Raw genomic sequence first — 25630 nt, 5'->3', positions numbered from 1 at the left:
CAACTCAAAGGGAGAGTTGAATGCTCAGCTGCCCTGGCAATGGAAGACCTTCACAATCCAGTTCTAACCTCCTCTTACAAATTCTAAGTTCCAGGAAACTTGACTTCCTTGATGTTGCCCCTAGGTGTCATCCTACTTCCAGTCCTTCACACATTAGCCCAGGTTGTCCCTCCCTGGGAAGGAGGAGGACCCATGGGGTGAGCGTTTCTTTCTTCTTCTTCTTGGAATATGACTCCCCTGGCATCTCTGGATTTCCCATCATTAGTACTCACCATTCCCATTCCTTGGTCTCCATTTTGCATCTTTTGTATTTCCTGGGATGGATTTGTTTTTCTATTGCTAGAACCCAGCAAACTGTGATACATGGTCAATGCCTAATAAATGCTAGCTATTCAAAAGATGATCTTTGAACAGAAGATCCTGGAAATCACTTCATGTGCTTATGACAAGAACCCCCTTGGAAGAACATTTATCCTAACAGGGGCCCATTGGACCTAGAATAGTCTGGAGGGAGTGCTGTGAGGTTGACTATGGCCTTCAGTATACTGACCTAACAGTTTAGTTTCAGTTATTCCTTAGCTACAGATCTGACTGGAACCCCTGAAATTGCCAGAACAAGGGCTGAGCCTTTCTTTAATCTTTTCTCCAATCCAGGGAGAAAAGCCAATGAGAAAGAACGACAAGCTGCTCTAAAAGTGGCAGAAGATTTCATTTCCCGGATGCGGTATGCCCCCAATACCCAGGTGAGGCCCTCCTCCCCATCGCCTCTAAGAATGATTCTTAGGAGGTCCCTCACCTCTGTCTCCTGGAACATCTCCCATTCCAGTTTGGAACTGTTAGGTTACAAGCAAGTTCCCTTAACTTAGAAGAATTGAGTGGGAAGGGCAGTCTCAATCGGTGAAACTATAGAATATTTTTACAGAACTATAATTTTATTATTTAAGTAAACAAGATTCTAATCATCATTCCTAATATGAGGAACAAAACAAGGTCTACTTTAATGAACAAAAGCTCCCTTTGCAAATTTCCAATGGGCTGTTTTCATTCCAAATAACGTTTATAGAAATAGATTCTTTAAATGACACTGTCCCCCAATCTAAGTTAGCCTCAGAACAGTCTATTAACGAAGATTCTGAGTGGATGGCCAAATTTTAGGATTATTTTAGGATTATCTTTGGTCAGTCCTGCCAGAGTATTGGGCAAAGAGGGTAGTGCTGGGAGAGGAAAAATCACCTGGTTAAAGATCCCCTAGTCTCATGCTAGAAGTATAGCTGTAAACACACTCAAGCATTCTCATTGTTTTTGCAGGTGGAGATTCTGCCCCAGGGTCGGGAGAGCCCCATCTTCAAGCAATTTTTCAAAAACTGGAAATGAGCATTCCCATTTTCTCCCCTTCTCCTTTGCTTTCCTTGCCCTTTAACCATTGATTATACTCTGGTTTATACTTTGCCCTACCATGGCTGGCCAATGGTTACCCTGTGCCCCACAGCCACCTGTGCCTTCTTGCTTCCTTTTCTCAGACTCTTGTATTTAGTCATCTTGGAGTTAATTAAAAGAAACAAACTGGACCTATTCTGTCCCCTCACCTCTCCTTGGGTCCTGACCAATCCTGATACTAAGCCTTGCTTTATTTCCTTCTCCATCAGGTAGCAAAGGGTAGCCTATGGGTTTGAGAACTAGGCAAAGGAGGCACTGCACATGCCCGGGCCTGGGAGTCTGGCTTCTGGTTCAGGTTCATCTCTGGCCTCAAGGCTCAGGACCAATTACAACCTGAGCAGACTGGGGAGGGTGCTCTGTCACCCTCTACCCGAGGCCACCATCAGAATATAAGAGGGAGCTTTAATTGGTGTGGGACAGAAAAGTTTCTGCAATTGGAAGAACTGGTAGCAAATCCAGTTTTTCAGGTTTTGGTACCATTTTCATAGTGAGAATTGGTTTGGTTTTACATTCCCAAGTGAGATAAACTTGTGGCAAGCTCCCCAAGATTTAGGATGTGTCCCAGATGGAATATATCTTGGGAGATAATCAGCCACCCATACAATTCCATTACAAACCAATGGTCTGGTTTTTCAAGTGTTCCAAAAAACCAAGTCTTCCTATCTGAGAGTCACATCTTCTAAGTATTCTGGGAAGAGAAAGCCGGAGGAAGGCATCATCACACAGACATGGGCTCCAGTTCTGACCCAGTCTTTAACTAGTTTAGAAAGAGTGGGCGAGTTTCAATTTCTCTCCATTTCCTTGGATATGGACAAAGTAGTCTCCAAGTCCACCCTCCCCCACAAACTTTTAGGAGTCCACATCTCAAATGTGTTTCCAGAAGGTCTTATTATACAGGATGCCATGGAGAAGTGGGGGTGATGATGACACCCATGAAATAGGCAGCAACAAGAGCCCCAATGAACAGGACCATCATAGGAAACAAAAATGTTCCATTCAGTAGGGTCATCTTTTCACTTAAATTACCCTATGCCAAATGGCCATCCCTGTGCTGCAGGCTAATCCCTAAATCTAGAACCAGTCCTACATCTAGAAGATTCATACTGATCAGCTGGATCTTTCTGTAATCTGAGAATGGTTACTGATTGTAACCATTTGAGGTTCAACAAATATGAGGTGACCTCAGGGTACTTCACTCTTATTTTTGAGTTGTCACCAAAGCAAATGAAGAAAAAAAGCATTTAATAGAGCTCCCCAAAGCCAAGCACTGTGCTCTCCACCAAGGAGATGCCTGCCATCCAGGAGCTTCCACTTTAACCTCCTTGTGGGAGGGCTGTCTGGACAGGGAGACACAGGACATCTCAGCAAGTGAAAGGGGTCCCACGGAAACAGAACACGGAGACTTAAGAGGCTGAGTAAAGATCATACACAGTCCTTGAAGAGTAAGCATAAACTATCATTTTTCTCCAAGCTTCTCCAATCCCATTACTTCTGAGTGGGCCCTCTGTGGTTCTAGCTGCTCTGGTAAGGCCCTGGCCAATAAGAATGAGAGATGATAAATTAGAACTTAAAACTAGTTCATGTCAGCCTGGAGAAAATTCCAAGGTTGACAGTGTTTCTGTTTGAAAGGGCAGGAGGGCAGTTTTTAATGGTAGAGCCACCCCGGGTGTTAAGAGATGGTCACTTCAGGAGATGATGTGGAGAAGGGAAAGCCTATACCAGCCAAGCTGCTCTGCATTTCTAGCCAAGTTCTCCGAGGGGAGTGGCCTATCTCATTAGTTCCTGGAGGAAAACGCGGGGAGAGGACAGGAGGAAGGGGTACTCCTTCACCCTTTTCATTCTTTGCAGTTCTTGGGTCCCTGGTTTTAAGTGAGGGGGCTTTGGAATTGTGGAGGGCTAATGGGGCTGACTTAGTTCATGCTGACCAGGGCAATAGGCGAACCCTTCCCTCCCCAAGACCCCTACCGACCCTAGCTACAAAGAGCAATGGACCAAGTGATCTCCTAGCCGTGAACACGTTGCCTTCAATCTCCCTCTGGTACTGAACCTCCCCTTCTGTGCTGCTGCTACCACTTACCTCTAACTATACTTAAGAAAATTAATGAAAGAAAAATAAAAATTCTGCGAGATCCTAAAATTTGACAATCTTTTTTTATTTGAAAACTACTTGTGTGAATGCTGGTCCTTCCTCTGCCTGGCCATCTCTAGCCCAGTCGCTTAAGCTGGCAGTCACATGGTGGTGCTGGGCAGCAGAGAATGGGGATCAGGAAGCCCAGGGCCCTGATGGAGGGGACCAAGGCAAGCTTCCAGGCCAGGCTACTTCCAAGGGTGTTGTCCCCTGGCATTGCTGCTGTTACTACCCTTCTCTTCTATCCTACTTCTCTTCAGGCTCAAACTTTTTTTTACTCCTATTCAATGAGCCATGTTGAACCTGGAAATCCCTTGTGTCCAGGCAATGAGCCTTCTGGTAGTCGGCTCACTGTCACGCGTCATGGCTCTTAGCTCTATTCTACCCATCCCCTGCAAAGTGGAAAAAGTCCATGCAGGAGCCCTGAAGGACTAAGCAAGGACTCTGCTACTCAGGCTGGGCATAGAAAGCTTGGAAAATGGTCCACAGGAAGTGGGTCCATTTCTAAGTTTTGCTGCTTGGGCATCCCATGATCTGAGCCAGTGGGGCTGACCTACAGCCTGGGATTAAAGGTACTAGGCAGGCCTGTCTCCTCTACAAGCTATACTTCACCAATAAAGGGGCAACCAGGCCTAACAGGCTCGCCCTGGGTGATGGCCTGCACGGGCCTGTCCAAGATCTTCAGACTCTGGCATCTGAATCTCAGGGCTGCGGCAGTCAGACAGCCTGTGCTCTGTTGGTCGTGTCTGGTTGGAGGTCACAGACTCCTGTGAAGTTGTCGGCCTTGGGGTGGGTCCCGTGTGATCCGGAGAGATCCCGAGCTCCCGAGAACTGCATCGAGGACAGCTCTTTGGTCCCTTTGGTTAAGTAGGTGTCCAGGTTCCTGAGCAGCTGCTTGGGATTCCTTTTGGCCAGTATTTCCAGGTCTGGAATGGACAAGGGTGGAGAGACCCCTTTATCCAATCCAAATCAGGCTCTAGGCTGGCCAACACAGCTGGGAAGTCCAGGACCCTGAAGGTAAGAGTCCTGAGAAAATATTCCTGGACTCTGGAGGTTCTGGGTGCTCCCAAACAGGAAGCTTCAAGAAAAGATGGCTGAAAGGTCCTTTCAGAGTTACCAGGGATGACAGGAGGACTGGGACATGCTGGGGACCAAGCTAGAAAGGTGGGGTACAGACAGTAGAGAAGGCAGGTCTAAGAGACCCCAATCATAAAGGAAATCTAATTCAGATCTGGTGAACTACCTTGAGAAAATGTAAAGGCAGAGAAAGACTAAAGGGTTTGAAGGGAAGGGTCCCCCTGGGGGATGAAGGAGACCCCAGTGGCCTGGCACACACCTTTCAGAACAAAGCTGGAGTCTAAAATGGTTTTCTGCTGAGTCCTCCAGACGTAGGCGAGGCGGAGGAAGGTGGCTGCATAGAGGCTGTTCACTACAGGGATCACCGACTGCTGGCGATTACATTCTCTATAAGGTGGTGAAGGAGATAAGGAGTGACTAACTCTTATAGTACCTGCCAATGCCAGGGAGAACCTCCAGAAGCACTCTCCTTCCCATTCTATGTCTACGTCTTGGCCACCATTCATTGATCCAACTAGTCCCAAACCCGGGCCGTCTTCTGAGGTTTTCCAGGTGATGCTTGGCAAGGGCTAGTGCCAAGCCTGGAGAGCCTACAGTGTTCTCACCCATGCTAAAGGAAGGCTCTGCTCAGGAGCGAGGCTGAGCCGAGGGGCAAACATGGACTCAACCATAGACTAATTAAGGGGGGGCAGCTAGGTGGCACAGGGGATAGAGCACCAGCCCTGGAGTCAGGAGGACCTGAGCTCAAATCTGACCTCAGACACTTAATAATTGCCTAGCTGTGTGACCTTGGGCAAGTCACTTAACCCCCACTGCCTTAAATAAAATAAAATTTAAAAAAATACAAAATGGCAAAGCTGGGGTTTGAACCCTGGCCCCCTAATTCATAAACTAATTAAGGACTGGTGCTGGAGGGGGAGAAGGGATGGTCTCGCCACCTGGACCCCAAATGGGCCAAGTCTCCTTGAGCCAGTTAATATTCCATGAGAACAGCCTGGGGACTCACTTGGAGAGACACTCTTCCCGAAGGGCCTGGATCACTATTCGAGTGATGTTCACGGACATCACACAGAAGGGAAAGTGCTGGAACAGAAATAACACCAAGTCAAGGTCTGTGCCAACTCTCTGTTGCCTTTTCCCAACCTCTATATTCCAGAATCCCTCCAAGACTGTCATCCCCCACCCCTACTGCGAGCTCCATCTGTTAGGGTGGAACGTGAACCCAATGTTCAGCTGCTCCCTAGAAATGGGGGGGCAAAATGCAATCCCTCTTTTTCTATGCCTCCTTCTAGATGGCTCTAAACACTTTTCCCAGTCACATTAACCTTCCCATTCTCTCTGAACCAATCAATGGAGCATCAAGGCACTAGGAACCAAAGTCAAGCATAGAATATATCCTCACCCCAAGAAGATGCCCACAGGAATGTAAACACAAAACATATGGGAGTGAAGGTAAAATAACTGGGGGGAGAGAGAGGGAGGAGGAGGAGGGAGAAGACCCAGCACTGTAGCTGACCTCTCAAGCCAGGGTGGGATTTTGAGTGGTGGAGAGTGGGAAGGGAGGAGGGATAGAAGTGCTTCCAAGGGGTCCCAGTTTATCTTCGAAGCAACAGGAGCTAGGCTCTCGACAAAAGTAGAGGATGCTGAAGGGAAGACTCTTGGGCTCCTCCATGGGTCAGCATGTCTGAGAGGGCCCTGGCCACCCCACCCCAGGGCCTTCCCCAGGCTTTGACAATCCCCAACTGGAATAAGCTTGGGCAGAGGGTGGGCTTTTGAGTTCTCAGATCTGCTATACTGTGTGAGACCTGAGACACTGCTTTTACTTTAGAGAGAAGTTCTCACTTCCCCCTATTGGGGTAAGAGAATAAAGATTCCTGCAAAATTGAAAAAAAAATAGGAATTCTATTATGGAATATTAACTCAGGGACGTGAAAGGCTCATGTCTGGGGTTAGTGAGACCACCAACCCAAGGCCAGCAGCCTGTCACGAACCCTCACTCAGTGCAGGACTAGCCACAGGGCCAGTTAGGGTATGGAAGGATATCCACAGAGACCTAAACACAGGCCAGCTAGGCTAGCCATACCTGGATATGGTGCTGGGAAAGTCGGAAAATGTCATGGGCTAGCAGAAGGGTCTTTGAGTCCATCACAAGGTACAGCAGATGCAGGAGGGCCAGGAAGCCTGCTCCTCGAAGGTCTGTGCCTGGGTTGGTTCCTGCAACAAAAAAACATCAGAAAAGTGGAGTGATCAGTGCAGTAGGAAGTTGGAAGATGGGTCTTTCCTGGGAATCACAAAACTCAGGAACTCACTGATCCCCTTTTACCCCCCCATCCACTAGGGCCCTTGGTGACTCCCAGGATGGAGGGCTTTCTTCCAGAGTGCCATTCCTTAAATTATTCTGCATAGTTCAAGATGATAATGGGCATGTGGCAAATACTGGGTCAAATCTGGCTCCCTCAATTATCTGGGAGCAACCTCCCCCTAATTTTGCAGACCAAGACAAAATGAACAAATGGCTTTGGTGTGTTCTTACTTGGAATCAAAAGGAAAAGTTCAAAGTCCTGTACAAATCTTTTCAATTGACCAGTTAAGATAAATGACTAAGCTTTTTAACCCATGACCCAGAGGGTGAAGTAACTGCCACCCTCTAGGCTCCACACTATGGCACTCCCCCCCTCACCACCCATCTCACCAGGCTGTGCCTTGGCTCTGCCACTTCAGGCCCATGGTTGGTCCTGAAGGAGAGATCACAAGAGCCCTCTCAGCTTGATCCTCTCTGAGGTTCTTACCTTGAAAGCCCAGATCCTCCCAATGGGTTCCATAGAGGGCACAGTCAAACCTGGAACCTGTGAGCTTCTTATAGATGGTCTGAAGGACTCGGCTGTGCACAGGGTCTTCATGATTTAGGCTGCCTATCTCATAAAACACAGAAAACCTCTTTCCTTCCTATATGCCTCCTCCTCATAATAGTTCCTCAAGGAGGAGGAGGAGAACTATAAAGCTGTAAGCTGAGATGTTTCAACAGAATCTGGGGCCAGGCCTAGTCTGAGGCAGATCCATCTTCCTCCCAAGCTGCCACCCCCCACATCCCTTCTAACTACTTGAAAAGGACTCCAGTATTTAGATCTGACAGGAGAGAAGGAGACAACCAGGACCTCACTCATCTTCACAGGGATCTAAGTCGGGTAAAGTGGACTTTCCCATAACCCTAGAGAGAGTTACGCCATACTGAGGTCCCGGCTCCATACAGCGGCCACTTACACTGAGCAATGGCCAGGATTAAGTCCCGTTCCTCCTTCAGGCCATCACGCAGCCGGGGGGGTCCAAAGAGGCAATGAAAGAGAAAAGAGAGCCCTCTATGGGGAACTGTTGACTGGATCTGCTTCTGAGGAAATGAAAGAAGAAAGGGGCTGGAGGAAATCCAAGATACAATCAAATCTACTTACCAGGAAGTAAGCGCTTGGTGGGGTCCCCAGACCCCACCAAAGATCTGGACGCTGGGCCAGAAAAGTGGGAAAGGACCTCTAAGACTCTTGGTGAATGTCAAGGTGTGAAACCATCCAAGTCTTATGCACTTTGTAACCAACCCCCCCACCCACCCAAGCACAGGCCCTACCAGATACTGCTCTGCATCGGGCACTTTGGACTTTTCTGGAAACAGGAATAAAGACTATCTCAATACCCTCCTGTGGCTGCTGAGAAGCATCTGTGGAAAATACCCCATATGGGCAGGTATGTGTTAGTATATGCTTTCCTACAAGTTTGCTCCATGGGTTTCTTTCTTTTCTTTGCAAAGTAGATGAGAAAGACAAGGTTTGGTAGCATATTCATTTGAGCTGTGGGTGGGAGTGGGTATAAGTGAGGAATCAGGAGTCCAAACACGATTCCTCTGAAGTCAGAGCCTAGTGGGGGTAACCAAGCACAGGCCCCTCATCACAACGATGTGTCTTCTAAGTTAAAAACAGGAGGGGCCAATGTATCCATGGAACAGTTCTCTCTGGGCCCAAGAATGCCGGCCCTTCCCAACTGTTCCTGACCAGTCAGCTCTCCTCCATCGCCACTCCACCCCTATTCTCAAAGGCTCTTTTTACTCCCTTTCTCCTGGGAAGGTCAAGTCTGAAATCTCTGTTTCTCTAATGCCTACTCCTGGGAACTCAGGAGCCTCCCAGGAGCTCAGCTGTCACTGGTTTATTTTTTTCCATCCCCACAGATTCTAGAAGGCCTCAGCTGACTTTTTGTTCCCTCTGGGCCTGCGGGCCAATTCTGGGGCAGCTCCACACAGAATGCCCTTCATCCTGCCTGGCTGCCTTCCCCGGGTCTTGTGATGGAAACTTGGAGCTTGAAGAGAAGCTGGCTCGCCTCAGTCCTAACCCACATCACAGCTGTACCCTGCAAGCAGAGAGGTCAGCAGTCTGAAAGTACTGGAGGGCCTCATTGAAGGAAATCAGCTGCACGGACCTTTCTGGGTTCTCCCAGCCACCTGTGGACAAAAGGATCGCCAACTTCATCTGGACCAGAGTCTTATCCACCAACCTACGCTTAACAGTTCACGTGGCAAAACCCCAGAGGACTGACAACACGCAAGGACCATTGGGCCACCCTCAGTCTATTCACTTGATGAAAGGATCCCCCGATTTCCTTGTCTGACTTAGAGCAGTAGGTCAGACCTTAGGCCAGGGAAGAGGGACTTTGTCTTTGGTGTTCCCCTCTTCTCCACCCTACAAGCTGTTAGTGGACAAGGAAGTATTCGCTGAGAAGGACTTAGGTTATTATCTATTTCAAGGTGAGTTTTAGAACTTACAGGGCAGGGTTGGGGGTGCTCTCTCCCCTGGAAAGCCCTGGCTTCCCCTCCCACTTTCCAGGGTTTCAAAGGGTTGCCTACGGCTATTAGCCAGAGGCACAGCAGGAGTGCCCAAGTCACTCTGGGCTTCCTTGGCTTCTTGGCTCCATGGGGAGCCAGGCAGGGAGAACATCTTTATACTTGAGATGCTCATTCACTAGCTCATTCTCACAACTCTGAGGTAGGAATCAAAGATTATTCATTCTTCCCTTTGGAGAGATGGGGAGACTGAAACTTGGGGAAGAGAATTTTGTCCTAATTTTAATAACTTCCAACCTTTCTGATTTTGAGAACCTTTTTTTTAAATACAGGAACAATTCTGCATAGCATCTTTACTGCCATGGAATAATTTAGAATCACGTGATCATGTCACAGATCCCTCTTGGGGAATCTCTGATCTAAGTCATCAAATTGTGGAGGAAAGATGAAAAGATGGAAGCAGCCTTGTCTCCCCAACCCACAGCCTCCTGTAACTGGTGGCTTCTGGAGAGGCTGCCCATAGGACCATAGTGCCTTCACTTACCTGCTCCTGGCTGAATATTTTCCACTGCTTCCCATTCCTCTTGAGCTCTGAGCATCTCCGGACTGTCATCTGCAATCATGAGAACAAGCCTCTAACTAAAGATCTAAATTGTTGAGTAAGTCAACACTATTGCCGTATTGTAAAAGGAGGGCCTTTGGGGGGCTGCAAGGTCACCTTTAATTCATTCTCCCTCCCCTGGTTTGAGGTCTCTCCATCACTGGATTAGACAGGAATTTGTTCAGTCTTTTCCCCAGTCATGTCTATGGAGTCATGTCTCTTCCCACAAGAATGATCAGAAGCTGGCTGAACAATTATTTTCCTTGTGCATCCAGAGCAGAGGATTATACTACAACTGATTTTTTTTTCAAAGGGGGTATTTTTATGCCTTCTAGAGGGTTATCAAGGAATAATTATGATGACACAAAACTTTAGTGTCTTGCTTTTAAAAGTCTGGAGATACAATCAACCATCTCTGCCAACAGTAGTTCTTGAGGGGGGGGCATCCCTTTCTGCTGTTGCCAGAGAGATGAGAGGGCTCTGCTAGGCTCCATCCTGGTCCACTGAGAAAATCAAAGAGAAATGGCAAAGGTCACAATCCTCTGAGAAAAGCAAAGAGAAGTAGTGGAGGTCTGCTGGTGCAAAAGAATGGCAGAGGATGTGGTGGGAAGTCCCTAAACATTCCAGACCCTAGGAAGGCCCTCAGCAGTTTTTGGTCTGGCTGAAGGTTTGTGATATATGTAGGGACCACAGCCAAAGAGAAAGTGCTGGCTGATATCAAGGAAAGCTGAGAGAAGGCAGGAATAGATGCCTCTGCTAAGGTGGAAAGGAACTGTGCCTCCTCTAAATTTTCAACTGTGGGACCACAAAGATACCAAAATGAGAGGACAAAGACACTCGAGGAACAGAAACTCTTCTGGAAAGAGAGAAGGGACAGCTAGATAGCACAGTGGACAGAGCATCAGCCCTGGAGTCAGGAGGTTCTGAGATCAAATCCAACCTTGGACATTTAATAATTGCCCAGCTGTGTGACCTTGGGCAAGTCACTTAACCCCACTGCCTTAAATAAATACAATTTTAAAAAAAGAAAGAGAAGAGGAAGGGAAAGAAACAAGAAGAGTCAGGAAAGGGATTTGTGGCATTGGTGCTGTCAAAAAGGCTGGTGGTTTGTGTTGGGAGAACTGAAGGTAAACATGGAAAGGGAACTGAATTGAAGTTTCAGATGATACAGATGTCAGACTGGAAAGGACCTCAGTCCTCTGGCCCAACCACCTCATTTCTCAGGTGAAGAGATCAGGGTTCAGGGAGGTTCTGTGATTTGCCCAGATCTTCAGTCGACTGTCCCAGGGACTCTGTACTGATGTTTTATTTATTAGGAGGTGAAATAGCTAGCGCTAATACAGTAGTTCCTGGGTCCAGTCACACCACCTCTGCAGTGGGGTGTGTTCAGCCTATAGAAAAGACTTGCTAAGGGCAAGGGAGATGTGATAATTGTCTTCAACTACTTGGGAGGCGGGGCCACTCACAGGAGGAGGATGAGACTTGCTCTCCAGAACAGATATCAGAACTAAGGAGCAGGGTGTGAATGTGGCAAAGAAACCCTCATAGGCTTGGTGTTCAGAGAACCTCCATCTGACTCCTGGAGCTCAAGGAGATGGACTGGGCCACCTTGGGATGTCATGGACACTGGAATGGGAGGTGCCCAAAAAAGCTAACCATGTTGGAGCATGGCTTCACTTTCAGGCCTAGTTTGGACTAGATGGTCCTGAGAACCTTTCCAGCATTCAAGTTTTGTGACCCTTTCCACAAATTTCATCACATTTTGTTCTTCCAGGCTTCATAATACTCCTTTGCATGGGTCTCTGGGGCAGGAATGAGCACCAGTTTAAAAGTGTGGAGAGACATGAGGACTCAGGCTCCACTGGGACCACAGCAGACCTTGGAAGTTTAGCAAAGTGGATCCTCACTACCACTCTCAGGACAAGGGGAAGAGAGTGGGCTTTGCTTTTTTTCTTTACAAGGCAGTGGAGTTAAGTGACTTGTCCAAGGTCACACAGCTAGGTAATTAACAAGTGTCTGAGGTCGAATTTGAACTCAGTCCTCCTGACTCTAGGGCCGGTGTTTCACCCATCATGCCACCTATCTGCCCCTGGGAGAAACCGTCCCTGAATAATCTGACTTGGCATCATGGTAGAAAGGCCAGAATAAAGAAAATCTCAACCCCAACTGAAATCTTTCTTTTTTTCTCTTAATACTCTGTAAACTATTCTGTTCATTCAGTAAACTTTCTCTGATCTCTCTCTTTTCTCTCTCTCTCTCTCTCTTTTCTCTCTCTCTCTCTCTCTCTCTCTCTCTCTCTCTCTCTCTCTCCCCCCCACCTTCCCTTCCTCCCTCCCTAGGAGATAAAAAAGTAAATATTCTCCCTCTTTTACAGCAAAGGAAATGAAGTCCAGGGAAGGTGACTGAAAAAAATAACCCAGTAAAGTAAGGAAAAAAAAAAAACCAGAATAACGTTGACATTTGCATAGGACTTTTTTTTCCAAATGCTTTCTGAGATAGTCTCTCTGCTCCACACAGCAATTATCAAGCTAGGGATGGCAAATATCATTATTCTGATTTCATCAACTGAGAAACAGAGACAGAAAATTTTAAAGTTACTCAAAATAATCTAGGAAATCAATAGCAGAAGCTGGAAGCAGAGCCTGGGTCTTCTGCTTAAGTTAAACCTCGAGGATCCTCTGAAAGGGAGCAGAAGAGAAACACAAATGAGGAACATCAGCTCTTTGGAGGCCAAACTTCCAAGATCTGCCATGGTCCTAGTGGGGTCTGAAACCTCATGTCTCTCCACACTTTTCAACTGGTGTTCGTTCCTGAACCAGAGACCCATGCAGAGGAATGCTGAGAAGCCTGAAGAACCAAAAATGAGGCCATTCTCACCCTGACAGAGAGACTCAAAGTTCTAAATGTGCCTGGGGCTAGATAGAAAGAAGGCTCACCAACTGGTTCTAATCCACTGCCTTCCTCTGTCAGAGTCTGCAGGACTGTCTGGTACTTCAGGGTGGAGAGCTGCAGGAAACAGAGACCATTACTATCAGGGGAAATCAAGCCTACCTCCTTCCAATGATGCCTCTTAAAGAAGTTTTATTCATTAAAATGCTCTGTTGACATTAGGTTTTCAAGTCCCATATCCTGGGGCTCAGAAGGAAAGGTTCAGAGAAAAGATGAAATTGCCAGAAAACTGTTAGGTCAGAGTTCAGAGAAGTCCCAGGTATCTTTTTGGCCTTATACAGAAGTTTAATCTACACTGATGATGACCACCAGGCTTTCCAGTCAGCTGAGAAACAGTAATCTCACCTCAATTCCAGATCAGACCTTATTTTATTTTATTTTATTTTTTTAGGTTTTTTCTTTTCTTTTTTTTTTTTTAAGGAAAATGGGGTTAAATGGCTTGCCCGCGGCCACACAGCTAGGTAATTATTAAGTGTCTGAGACCGGATTTGAACCCAGGTACTCCTGTCTCCAGGGCTGGTGCTTTATCCACTATGCCACCTAGCCGCCCTCAGGCCTTATTTTAAATAATCTGGCCCTTCTTCCTTTCATGCTAAGACAATGAAGCATCCCAACTCGTGTTCTAAAACTTGATATTTGTCTAGTATTTGTAGGCTGACGAGATGCCATCCTCTCAAAACCTTCTGGGGTAGGAAGTGAAAGTCTTAATCTTATTTTACAGATATGGATCTGAAGATAAGAAAGGTTTTGCAACTCTCTCCGTGGCGTGATCGAGCAGTTTGTATTCAGGAGTCAGGATCCAATAAAGGTCTGTTCATTTTTGGGTCACTGTACTTTGCCCTAAACCACGTCAACAATGCTTAAGGGAGTGGCCATTTCTTAATATTATTTGAGATTGTTATCTGAAGGGTGGGGACTTTGCTTTCCTATCACAAATTCAAGAGTCAACAATAGGGCTGAGAGGGCAAATGTTAATAATAAAATAAATATTTTCCCCCCAAAGTGTCCCTTGATTTAGAGGGACAGATGCCCAACTCCTGAGGGACGAGGTCAAACCTGAAATACGGATAGTTGGATCTTCCAAGCTTAGATGACTTATAGTAATGAAGTGACAGTATGGAGAGCTAGGGGACACACAAGCAGAGAATGCAGGTAGAGAGATACATACAGGAACACATCTGAGGGCCGGAAGGAAGCTGCCTTGTGCATCAAGTTGCAGAGAGGACTCAACAGACATTTTCATAACCTAAAGGAAGTAAGGAAAGGGATCGGTTTCCAAGGCTTGTCCACCATGCCTGTGTGAACCCTAATTTAAATGATTTAAAAGTTTAATATCTCTAAGTGTATATCCCAATGCATACTGACTCCAGGGTTCCTTAAAACAGATTAACTTTTGAGAAGGTAACTAAAAAAAGGGAAGAGAAAGATACAGAGCTGCCTCACATCCCACATCTCCATTTTACAAATAAGGAAACTGAAGCAGGAGTTTCAGTGATTTGTCCAAAGTCACAAAGATGGCAAGCAGCAGAGCTGTAGAGACTGGAGCAGGGGCCTCCAACACCAGTGCTCTTTTCCACATCCTACAGACTCCCCTCCAAACAAGTCACTTTCAGATTCTGATGTTGTTAGGAACCTCCCCACAACATCCTCTCTACACACTGCTGATTCCTTCCTCTGAGCTCCGGGGAAGTATTTACTGTTTGTACTATACAACTGAGAACTGGTTACATAACATCTTGTTTCCCCAAATGGACTGTTCAGAGAATCACAGGCTTTCAGATTTGAAAAGTACCTCAAGGATCATCTAATTCAAATCTGACTTTAGTAATTCTCTATGTAATATCCCTAACAGGTGGTGGTTTCCATTCAAGGATGAACATTCTCTCACCCAGCACATCCTTCACTTCCCAATCACGCTGAACAAGGAGCATCATCCAAACCCTACTGCCCCTCCCCATCCCTTGATTCCTCCTCCCTGAAAAACTCCAGTCAAATCCCACCCACCTTCCACTGTGCCCTCTGGAGTGCCTGTTCCATAGACAATACACTTCCCCTTATTCTAAATCTTTTCCTCTCCCATTCCTTCCATCTTCTGTCTGTCACTGTAACCTGGCTTCCCCTAGGGCTCCAGCTGTCTAGGTCACCTTTCCCAGACTGGTTGAACTTTCACTCATTTCCCTTCACTGTTCAAGGCAGGGAACTCCTGGGTTACTAGCAGTCACTTGCAGCTATCTGTCACTCAGGCTATTCACCTCTGCCCTACATTCAAAAGTATATGCCTAGTATAGTTGATTCTTACCCTTCATGCTAATTATGTTCTATAAAGTCGTGGTAAACAATGAATTAGCAAATATGAAACCTTTGCTCCTGGGAGCAAATTCTGTGAATTCTGGTCACAACATTGATTTAAGTATTTTCCAGAGCAGCCCCATGGACATATTGGTGGATTTTCTTTTTCTTTTTGTGGTTGTATCATATCGTTACTGTTGAACTCCGGACCAACTGCACTGTAATTCATGTTTTTGGGGTTTTTTTTAAATTTTTTTAATTTAATATTTATTCTCATTTTGTACAAATGTTTTTTATACATTAAAAAAATATTCTTGTTTAAGAGTAAATGAAATACCCCCTCCCCCTATGAATATAGACTTGCTTGAGCAATAAAGTAAAGGGGAGAGAAAAAAATTAAAATAAAAAAAATAACAGTAACAATTGTAGGTATGGCCAGGTGGTGCAATGGATGGAGCACCAGCCCTGGAGCCATGAGCACCCGGGCCCACATCTGGCCCCATACACCCAACAATCACCCAGCCGTGTGACATGCAAGCCACCCCAACCCCACTGCCCTGCAAAAACCAAAAAAAAAAAAAAAGAAAAAAGACCCAAAATAAAATAAAATAGTAATAATAGTAGGGGTGGCTGGGTGGTGGACAGAGCACTGGCCCTTGAGCCAGGAACACCCAGGTCCAAATGAGGCTTTCATAACACACTATATACTTTCTCCATAAGGTATTTCCCAGTCTTCTACTTAGGAACAGTAGACAGCATTATTTTATTTTATTTTTTAGGTTTTTGAAAGGCAAATGGGGTTAAGTGGGCTGCCCAAGGTCACACAGCTAGATAATTATTAAGTGTCTGAGGGAGGATTTGAACTCAGGTCCTCCTGACTCCAGGGTCGGTGCTCTATCCACTGAGCCACCTAGCCACCCTGTAGACAGCATTAAAGAACCGTGTTTGGGTCCATTTTAAATTACAACAAAAAATGTGACACAGCATGACTCCAAACAGACCGCAAAAAAGGACAATAATGTTTATAGAGCCGAAATAAGAATCAAGAGTTATCATTTCATTTGACCTCAGCTGGAAAGAGGTCAGACAACTCAAAATTTTCATCATTTCTGAAAAAGGGCAAAAACATCACTTGTACAAAAATATTCATAGCAACCCTGTCTGTGGTGGCAAAGAATTGGAAATCAAGTAAATGTCCTTCAATTGGGGAATGGCTTAGCAAACTGTGGTATATGTATGTCAAGGAACACTATTGTTCTATTAGAAACCAGGAGATGGGATTTCAGGGAAGCCTGGAGGGATTTGCATGAACTGATGCTGAGTGAGATGAGCAGAACCAGAAAAACACTGTACACCCTAACAGCAACATGGGAGTGATGTTCAACCTTGATGGACTCGCTCATTCCATCAGTGCAACAATCAGGGACAATTTGGGGCTGTCTGCAAAGGAGAGTGCCATCTGTATCCAGAGAAAGAAATGTGGAGTTTGAACAAAGTCCAAGGACTATTTCCTTTAATTTAGAAAATAAAACTGATATCTTATTGTCTGATCTTGTTATCTCTTATAATTTATGTTTCTTCCTGAAGGATATGATTTCTCTGTCCTCACACTCAATTTGGATCAATGTACAACAAGGAAACAATGCAAAGACTGACAGATTGCTTTCTGTGGGGGGGCGGGGGAGGAAGTAAGATTAGGGGAAAAATTGTAAAACTCAAAATAAATAAAATTTTTAATAAAAAACATCTTCATCATTTTGACTATGAAAATACCAGAAGTTACAAATAAATTTTACTAACAAGCCAATACACAAATACAGAATGCAAGGACAATAAAGACTGACCAACTGTAGCTGTGGTCTACAAACCTCCAAGTCACTTCCCTTCCTTCCTCAAAGGTTTTTGGATACCCTAGGCACTCACTCTGCTCCTTCCTCTCCCCCCCTTACTTCTTTTTCAGGTCATCTCTCTCTCTCTCTCTCTCTCTCTCTCTCTCTCTCTCTCTCTCTCTCTCTCTCTCTCTCTCTCTCTCCCCCCCTCTCTCTCCCTCTTTCTCCCCTCTCCTCCTCCTCCTCCTCCTCCTCCCCCCCCCTCCTCTCTGATTGTTCCTTCTTTCTCTTTTGCTGTATTGTCCTCCAGATGCTGCCATATAAGAGTATTCTTTAGGGTTCTGTGCTGGGTTCTCTTCTTCTAATTTCACTTGGAGATCTCATCAGCTACCATGGATTTAATTACCACCTCTATTCTGATGATTCGAAAATCTACCTACCCTGCCCCAAGTTCTGCTGATTTCCAATCTAGCCTCATCTCTGATTCTCTTTCACACAATTCATCTTTACATCTTAAATAGGATATCAAACAGAACTCACTCTTTTTCTCTCTAACCCACACCCCACCACCCCACCATACTTAGCTCCCCAGTACTATTTTTTTTGCAACGCAATGGGTTTAAGTGACTTGCCCAAGGTCACACAGTTAATAAATATAAATTGTCTGAGGTCAAATTTGAATTCAGTTCCTTCTGGCTCCAAGAGCTATGTTGCTCCCAGATACAGCTGAGAACTGATTACATAATACCTTGTCCCCCCAAATGGACTTAGCTACTTCCCAATTACTGCTGAAGATAACAGTGTTGTCCCAGTCCCTCAGGTTTCCAAACTTGACTCATTACTATCTCTCTTTCTCCTTATCTAATCTGCTAATTTTATTTTGCAAAGTCTCTCTTGAACATATCACCTTCTTTTATCTGACATTTGGTATACGCCCTTATCACCTCATGCCTGGACTACTGCATTGACCTGCTGGTGAATCTACCTGACTCAAGTCTCTCCCTACTCCAGTCCATATTCCAAATAGCCATCAAAGCGATTTTTCAAAAGCACAGGTCTGATCATGTCACCCTCACCTCCACTCAATAAACTTCAATAGCTCCCTATTACCTCCAAGATCAAATACAAAATCCTTACCCCTCTCCCACCTTTCCAGTCTTCCTACGCCTTACTCCCCAACACACCACTTGGCTATCAGATGCTTGGATCCCTTACTATTCTACAAAGAAGCCTCTCCATTTTCTGATTCCAGGCATTTCCTCTGACTGTCCCCCATGCCTCTAATGTTTTCCCTCCTCACCTCTGCCTACTGGTTTTGCTGATGTCCCATCTAAAATGTCACCTTCTACAGGAAGCCTTTCCAAATCCTCTTAAGTTTTTACCTTCCCTGTGATTTCCTATTTATTCTTTCCTTAGCTTGCTTGCATGCTCTCTGCCCAATTAGACTGGGAGCTCCTTGAAGGCAGGGACTGCTCTTTTATCTCTTTTTTGCATTCTCAGAGACTGGCACAGTGCCTGCCATATCATGTACATACTTTACTGACTGTCCAATCTACCCTTGAAATCTTTCAGGGTTGAAAAGCCTTCTCTTTTTGAAGCAACTCGTTCAACATTTAAACAACTCTAATTACAAGATTTTCCTTGTCTCCACTTTTGTAACTTTCCCCTCCAAGACCGAGCAAAATTAGGTTAATTCCTTTCCCCCTTTTATAGCCTTTTAAATATTTGGATCAACTATCATTTCTGGCCTCCCATCCCTCCCCTCCCCCTCCAGATTAAACATCCCTGGTTCCTTCAATCAATGTTCACCCAGGCAGTCTCACGTTCCCTCACCATCTGGACCCACTCCAACCTGCCAATGTCCTTCCTAAATAAAGCATGGCATATGGATCTAAATGTGACACTCCAGACACAATCTGGCCAGTTCATAATACATGATGGCTGTTCCTTCCCTCCTCTAAGTCACTGTCTATTACTTGAGAATTTAAGATAATGGGAGTTTTTTCTAACTCTGAAGACAGGGACTGTTTTCTGATTTTCAGGGTACAGAGTGCTCTTAATATATGTTCAATGATAATTTCATAGACTTAGAGCTTGAAAGAATTTCATAGTTTGTCTGGTCCAACCCCCCTGACTGCATTATGATCAGTTCCCTGGAGGTTTCTTTCTTTTTTCTAAATTTTTTTTTTATTTATTTAAGGCAATGGGGTTAAGTGACTTGCCCAATGTCACACAACTAGACAATTATTAAGTGTCTGAGGCCACATTTGAATTCAAATCTTCCTGACTCCAAGGTCGGAGCTCTAGAGATCTACTATGCCACTAAGCTGCCCTAGTTTCTATATTTTTCTATGCTTCATTTTAGAAATCTCTTTTATCTAGTCTAGCCCCACCAAGTTGTGACGACCAGAGCAACTCACTTATCTTGCTACAAAGAAGCTAAAAAAATAAAAATATTGGAGCAACATCGAAACAGTTTTACCCAAGATTGGTGACTGTAACCAGTATCAAGAGTCAATTACAACTTCACAAGACTTCCATGAAAACGAAATGTTCATAATCCATACGGAAGTTTGCATTTTTAGAAAAAGCAGGCCAGAGGAAGGAGGAGATCCCAGAATCTCTACCCCTTTAGGTATCTGGGAAAAGAACAAAGCCCTCCTGAAGGGACAAGCCATATTCTTTCCCCTTAGGATTATGATCCCTTGGGATCATAAAGATTTGGCAGTCTCCTTATCTACAAGGGCTGAGCTTTACAAGCCTGGCAAAGAGTGACTGGAGCCTGTCTTAGCTCCCAAAGATCATGCAAACAACAAATTATGTCATCTGGGAGGGCTTTGTCCTTGACACGTTCAAGGCCTCCTGCAAGCTCTGAGTCCAGTGTTTCTGAAAAATATGGTCACTCAAAAAGACAAGTTCAGGTGACCCCTTGACAGTCCTTAATATCAGGATATTTTAAAATAGAGGGGAGCAGGAGTGACTGATGGTCTTCTTCAAAGAGTCACCAGAGATTTGAAGAGTTATCAAGACAAGGGGCAGCTAGGTAGCACAGTAAATAGAGAACCAGCCCTGGAAGCAGGAGGATCTGAGTTCAAATCTGATCTCAGACCCTTAATAATTATCTAGCTGTGTGACCTTGGGAAAGTCACTGAACCTCATTGTCCTGCAAAAACAAAAACAAAAGAAAGAAAAGAATTATCAAGATAGACTAAGGAAGATGTTTGAGATATGGCAGCTGAAACCACAGAGGACAACCAAAATATATATTTCCAATAAGTTTCTGGTTTTTCACCCAAATGAACTTGTAGGAGAGCTACAGAAACAGAAAACTAGACTTTCAGCAGGGCAGTAATTATGTCACACCTAAATTTCATTTCTTCCCCAATGCTTAGCACAGCAATCTACACAAATCAGATGTCCACTAAATGTCTGATAAATTGAACTTGGATGTAAACAGTAAATTCCTCTAATGGAAGAGTCTCTTGGATGGGAAGAGGGGTTAAATGTGATGAATCACAGTCAGGATACTATACATCTTTCCCCTTATATTTCTAAATTTCCCTATGGGAAGTGAATGTTAATGTGAAGATAATATTCTCTAATGCTCTGGTCCCCAGGTAACAGCACTTACTTGCCCATCTTCTCTCTCTTCCCCAAAAGAGGAATAGCAAGGTTCTTCATTCATGTCTCAACAGAATTCCTTTAAGAAAGCTTCAAGAACTCAGTACAACACGGCTCAGTCCAAAACTTCTGGCAAGGCCTGAAATCAAGAAGCCACAGGTGGCAGTTGAAGAATCAAGGCCACCATCTTTTCACTGGTCATGCAGACTGAGGCTGAAGAACAGGACTCATAAGAAGTCAAAAGGGAGACTCCGTTTTCTCTTGGAATTTCAAAAGCTGCATTAACTTTGGTGACTCAGATTTGCTGGCTCTTCTGTGCCGCAAGGCCAAGCTGCTTCTGCAGATGGAGAATCTGGGCCCTCAGATCCAAGGGAACTGGCGATTGATTCTCCCTCTGTTCTGTTAGTATGAACATCAGGTTATGTTTCCATGTACAAAACGAGGCCCCGTGAAGAGCTGGCTTTCTTGTGTTGCAAACAAAGTCCTAGGCAGTGGTTGGTGCTATTGGTTCAATCCTGTAATCAAAAGCAAACCCATGTTATCATCTACCACAGTGGTCTCTAACAGAGGGGACCAGTAATTCCAGTAGGTGAAGGCATCCCTCCAAGAGGGGACCAAGAGGATAGGACGACAGGCCTCACCTCACCTTCCAGTACTAACCAATACACTCTCTTCAATACAATTCCATTCTGCCCTTCCTCAACACTCCCTTACTCCACTTCTTCCCAATGACTCCCTCCTCCCAATCTTTCTCCTCTTGCATCTGGCGTAGTCTCCTCAGGTCAGTTACAACCTGCAGCAGCAGCTGAGTTAGCCATGTTCCTCTCCCTGACCAACCCTTCTCCCACAATGATTCCCCCTCCCCCAGATTACCTTATGGCTGAAGTAGGTGTTCATAGGAAGACCATCTTCTCCCTTTTGGTTTTCACTGAGACAGAGTGCGCTATGAAGATAAGCAAGTATGGATGTATGCTGTGTCAGTGGTCTCAGTTTATTATTTTTCCTTCATAAACTCCCCTCTTCCCAATTCCTGTTTCTGTTCAGTCACATCTACCCGACCTTTTCCCTCCCCTCTAACATCCAATCAGTTGGCAAATCTTGATCATTATACCTCCCCTATACCTTGTATCTACCCCATTCTCTCTACTGACATAGTCCCTCACCCCCAGACTACTAATAGCTTCTTCTTTTGCCTCCTGAACTCGGTTCTCCTTCCTGGAATCCAGATCCCACACACCGCTCATACTAATGCATGGGTCACTCCTTTATACAATCAAATGACAGTTCATTATTGGCTCTAGGATCAACTGGTATTTCATCTTCATTAAATGTCTATTTTTGATGCATACTGAACAATGTACATAATTATTAGAGTAGTAGGAGTATATGTAAATAATTGCAAAAATACATGTATTTGGGGGCAGTGCTTAAACTTGTTTTATTTACAGGAGTACGTGGCCAAGAATGCCTAGAGGAGGCCTCTGATCTAAAATGAAATTGGGGGGAGGGGGAGAGTCTGAACCATGATTTAATCAGCGTAGGCAGCTTTGTCACTTGTGGAGGATTAATAATCTCAGTGAGCTGCTAGGGGCCTTGCAAGATTAAGTGACCTGCCCAAATCACGTGTATATGTGTGTGTGTGTGTGTGTAAAGACTGGAATCCCAGGTCTCCCGATCCAAAGGCCTTTATTATACCTTGCTGCCACTCTTAGATTATTTTCTTACATATTAATATGCCTCCCCATCCATCTCCCACTTATCAGGTCATCTAGGAAGCAGGGTCTCTGGCAAAGCCAAGCCGGCTACGCTACCATTGTGAAAAGCGGAGGTAAGCTCAATTTTATAAAGCATTTTCTCTAGAATCTCTTGTTTTGTTGGCCTCCGGGGGGGGCACAACCAGGGGCAACGCTGAAAAGAGGCAAATTAGGCCTGATGTCAGGAAAAGCTGCCCAGGGATCAGAGCTGCCTTGAGAGCCAGTGGGCTCCTCCTCACTGAGGGTCTTTGAATAGAGGCTGGATGACCACTGGTCAGATACAGTAGCCTTAGAATTCCTTTCAGGTATGCACTGAACTGGGAGGCTGCAGGTCTATCCCAACCATTAAAATAGCTGGTTTTGTACCTCACCAAAACAAAGAACTACTCTAAGGATTATAAGAAATACTGTATCTCCAGCTGCCAGTAGGCATTCAGACTGAGCTTCATTCACTGGGGAAATATTTCCAAGGTAGATGATCCTCAGGAGGCGTGACGTTAGAAATCCCTGCTGTCCCTTCCCTACGGTGAGGTTAACACTATCACTGGTTGTCTCTAAGGCTGTTTTGCATCTCCAGTGAAGTATGAAATCCCCCCACAGGGCATCTGTTCCCATGAAAACCAAACAAAGCAACAGGCAGGGTTAGAATCATAAATTCCCACTAGCCACTTCTGAGGTGGAGCCTGTAGAGGTTTACATATACTTGTGTATGGGGCAAAGCTGGGGACAGTGAGAGGTTCAAAGATGAAGCTCAAGAGACCGGCATTGCAAAACAAATGCAAATTTTTGACCCTGAAAACAACACCCACTTGAGAAAATGAAGTTCAGGAGAGGTTTGGTGGCTTCTCAGGAGTCAAAGGCAGTAGGAGTCAGAGTGTGGACCCACAGGAAGTGACTCCAGATGGCGGGGTCCATGCATCAGAAAGACAGTGGAGGGTAGCACAGAAGAGCTCAGCATCCCAGCTGAGTTCCTGGGCCTCTTTGGACAAGTGTTATCTGCTCTCTAGGCCTCACTTTGCCCTTCCTGACAAGAGTCATTTTCAAATAAATACCATCCATTATTATGTGTAAGGCATTGTTTTAGATGGTGTGATCTTTCAAATGAACAGAAAGACATCATAGCCTAGTGGGTAGTGTTGAACTTGGGAGTCAAGAAGGCCCAAGTTCAAAACTAGCCCCTGACACTTACAAGTTGTTTGACTATTGGCGAGACACTTCAGCTCTCTCTAAACCTCAGTCTGTCGATCCGCAAAATGGGGATAATAGCCTCTGACACAAGTTTTGTGACTATGGGCAAGTCACTTCGGCTCTAAGCCTCAGTTTACCCATCTGGGAAATAGGGACAATAGCCTCTGACACATGCTATGTGACAATGTGCAAGTCACTTCAGCTCTAAGCCTCAGTTTTCCCTCTGCAAAACGTCAATATCTCCTGAGGTTATTGTATGGGTAAAATGAGACAATTTAGGTAAAATACTTGGTCAACCTTTAATGCCTCTACAGCATCTCTCTATATTCCTTTTTTTTCTCATTCACTCACACTTGGATTACTGCCTTCTAATTGGTTTCTTTGTCTCAGGTCTTTCTCTATTCCAATCCATTCTCCACATAGCTGCTAATTTCCTGACCATGCCATTCACTATTCAATATAACCCACTGACTTCCTATAACTTCTAGAATCAAATAGAAACTCCTCTATTTGACACAGAAAGCTTTTTACAAACTAACTTTCCATCTCAGCCCACCAATATTTCCAGAATTTTTATACATCTCTCCCCTCCACATCCCCTTTGGTCTGCTACTGGCATTCAATCTCCCACCTCCACACCTTTGCCCAGGCTGTTCCCTCTCACCTCAGCCCCGCTTTGGGCAGCTGAGTATTACAGCAGATACAGCACCATCCCTGGAGGGGGAAATCCAGTCTAAGACACTTGACACTTCCTAGTTATGTGATGACCCTGGACAAGTCACCTCACCCTGCTTGCCTCGCATCCAGAGCCATCTCTAGTCATCCTGCGCCATATCTGGGCACTGGATCCAGATGACTCTGGAGGAGAAAGTGAGGCTGGCAGCACAGTACCCCCTCACTCAAATCAAATTCAATTGTGTTTGTCACGGCATCGCTTCTCTGATGTCAGGGTCTTTTTCGAGAAGGCAGGACAAGCATCTCACCACACTCCCTAACTTCCTACAAGAAATGCCATCTTCCACAGGAGAACCCTGCCAGTCACTCAACTGTTCATGTGCCTTCTGATGTATCTTGTTTATCCGTATTTGCCCCTAATAGAATGGAAATTCTTTGAAGGCAGGGATGGATTTCCGTTGTCTTTTGGAATCAGCACTGCACAAGATACAGAGGTGATGAAGAGGATGAGGATGCTTGTCCTTCATTCTCGAAGAAGACGACCATGAGGTCAGGGAGATTCATTGGATTGCCAGATCCTAGTCTCCCTGTTCTCCAGGGCTGGGAGATGCAAAGAAAAGCCAAGTCATTCTTTACTCTCCTAGAGCTCAGCCTGAGGGGGAGACCCCATGGGCACAGCTAAGCACAAACTTGCTTTTGAAAATAGTTTGCTGAATTCTGTTTCCATGGGCTTTAGCTTATTTGGGGGAAAGGGTCCCCAGGCTGCGGCCGCCGAAAATCGGGGCCAGGGCGCCCAAGTTGAGAGGGGCCCCGACGCCACTGCCCCTCCCCCTCCTGAATTCCCTTCCAGCGGGAAAAGGGAGAAGGGTTACTTTGTATCAACCTGGATGCTTGGCATCGACCTGGATACTTTGTATCAACCTGACGCTCGCTCTCCAGGAAGGGAAACTCCCGGGGGCAGGCGGCGGCCTACCTGCCGCGGCCTCCGACGGCGCCTGGCGTCCCGGTGCTCCCGGGGCTCCCGGGGGTCCCCGAATCGCCTCAATGCAGCCGCCGCCTCGCCTCCGCTCAACCCCTGCGGTGCCGGCACCTGCGCAGTGAGCCGCCCACGTGGCCCGCCTGGAACTACATTTCCCAGCAGGCTTCGCAAGACCTTCCTACGGTTCCCGGTGGAGGACAATCCCCGCCGGGGGTGGGAGGGCGGGGAGGAGGGCGGGGCCGCGGTGCAAAGTTCGGTGGAGTCGTGGCAGCCGGCCCCGGAGG

The 25630-nt window shown here is 45.7% G+C and overlaps 2 protein-coding genes and 1 long non-coding RNA gene across 13 annotated transcripts in view; 2 read left to right on the top strand and 1 right to left on the bottom strand.

Moving 5' to 3' along the window:
• Nucleotides 1-3098, top strand: part of CAPG (capping actin protein, gelsolin like) — a 43843-nt gene extending 40745 nt beyond the window's left edge. For all 7 annotated transcript variants that reach the window (XM_074196424.1, XM_074196382.1, XM_074196411.1 and 4 more), the window contains 2 exons: nucleotides 655-743; nucleotides 1309-3098. In XM_074196424.1, the coding sequence (XP_074052525.1) occupies nucleotides 655-743; nucleotides 1309-1374 (155 nt within the window). In that variant the 3' untranslated portion in view covers nucleotides 1375-3098. The remainder of the gene's footprint in view (nucleotides 1-654; nucleotides 744-1308) is intronic.
• A 454-nt stretch (nucleotides 3099-3552) lies between these two features.
• Nucleotides 3553-25452, bottom strand: ELMOD3 (ELMO domain containing 3). 4 transcript variants are annotated; one of them, XM_074196366.1, is made up of 14 exons: nucleotides 25341-25452; nucleotides 24740-24967; nucleotides 21624-21693; nucleotides 20761-21265; nucleotides 14180-14257; nucleotides 12999-13068; nucleotides 10006-10074; nucleotides 9031-9122; nucleotides 7904-8027; nucleotides 7432-7554; nucleotides 6726-6856; nucleotides 5649-5725; nucleotides 4902-5029; nucleotides 3553-4491 (listed from the first exon to the last, which is right to left on the bottom strand). In XM_074196366.1, the coding sequence occupies exons 4-14, from the start codon at nucleotides 20812-20814 to the stop codon at nucleotides 4283-4285; spliced, it is 1155 nt and encodes a 384-aa protein (XP_074052467.1). In that variant the 5' UTR covers nucleotides 20815-21265; nucleotides 21624-21693; nucleotides 24740-24967; nucleotides 25341-25452; the 3' UTR covers nucleotides 3553-4282. The 4 variants fall into 4 exon arrangements, with proteins under 4 accessions (XP_074052467.1, XP_074052457.1, XP_074052470.1 ...); XM_074196356.1 differs by lacking the exon at nucleotides 24740-24967; XM_074196369.1 differs by lacking the exons at nucleotides 24740-24967; nucleotides 25341-25452 and adding an exon at nucleotides 25251-25335.
• LOC141495274 (uncharacterized) lies at nucleotides 8854-16966 on the top strand. 2 transcript variants are annotated; one of them, XR_012470720.1, is made up of 4 exons: nucleotides 8854-9425; nucleotides 9794-10120; nucleotides 13733-13819; nucleotides 16565-16966. It is a non-coding gene; the product is annotated as an uncharacterized LOC141495274 (long non-coding RNA). The 2 variants fall into 2 exon arrangements; XR_012470718.1 differs by having other exon boundaries at nucleotides 13733-16966.
• Nucleotides 25453-25630: the final 178 nt, after the last annotated feature.

Source organism: Macrotis lagotis, chromosome 1, assembly GCF_037893015.1.
Source record: "Macrotis lagotis isolate mMagLag1 chromosome 1, bilby.v1.9.chrom.fasta, whole genome shotgun sequence".
NCBI classification, from domain to species: domain Eukaryota; kingdom Metazoa; phylum Chordata; class Mammalia; order Peramelemorphia; family Peramelidae; genus Macrotis; species Macrotis lagotis.
The sequence above is the reverse complement of the archived record's forward strand: the minus strand, read 5'-3'. Positions and strand labels throughout refer to the sequence as shown.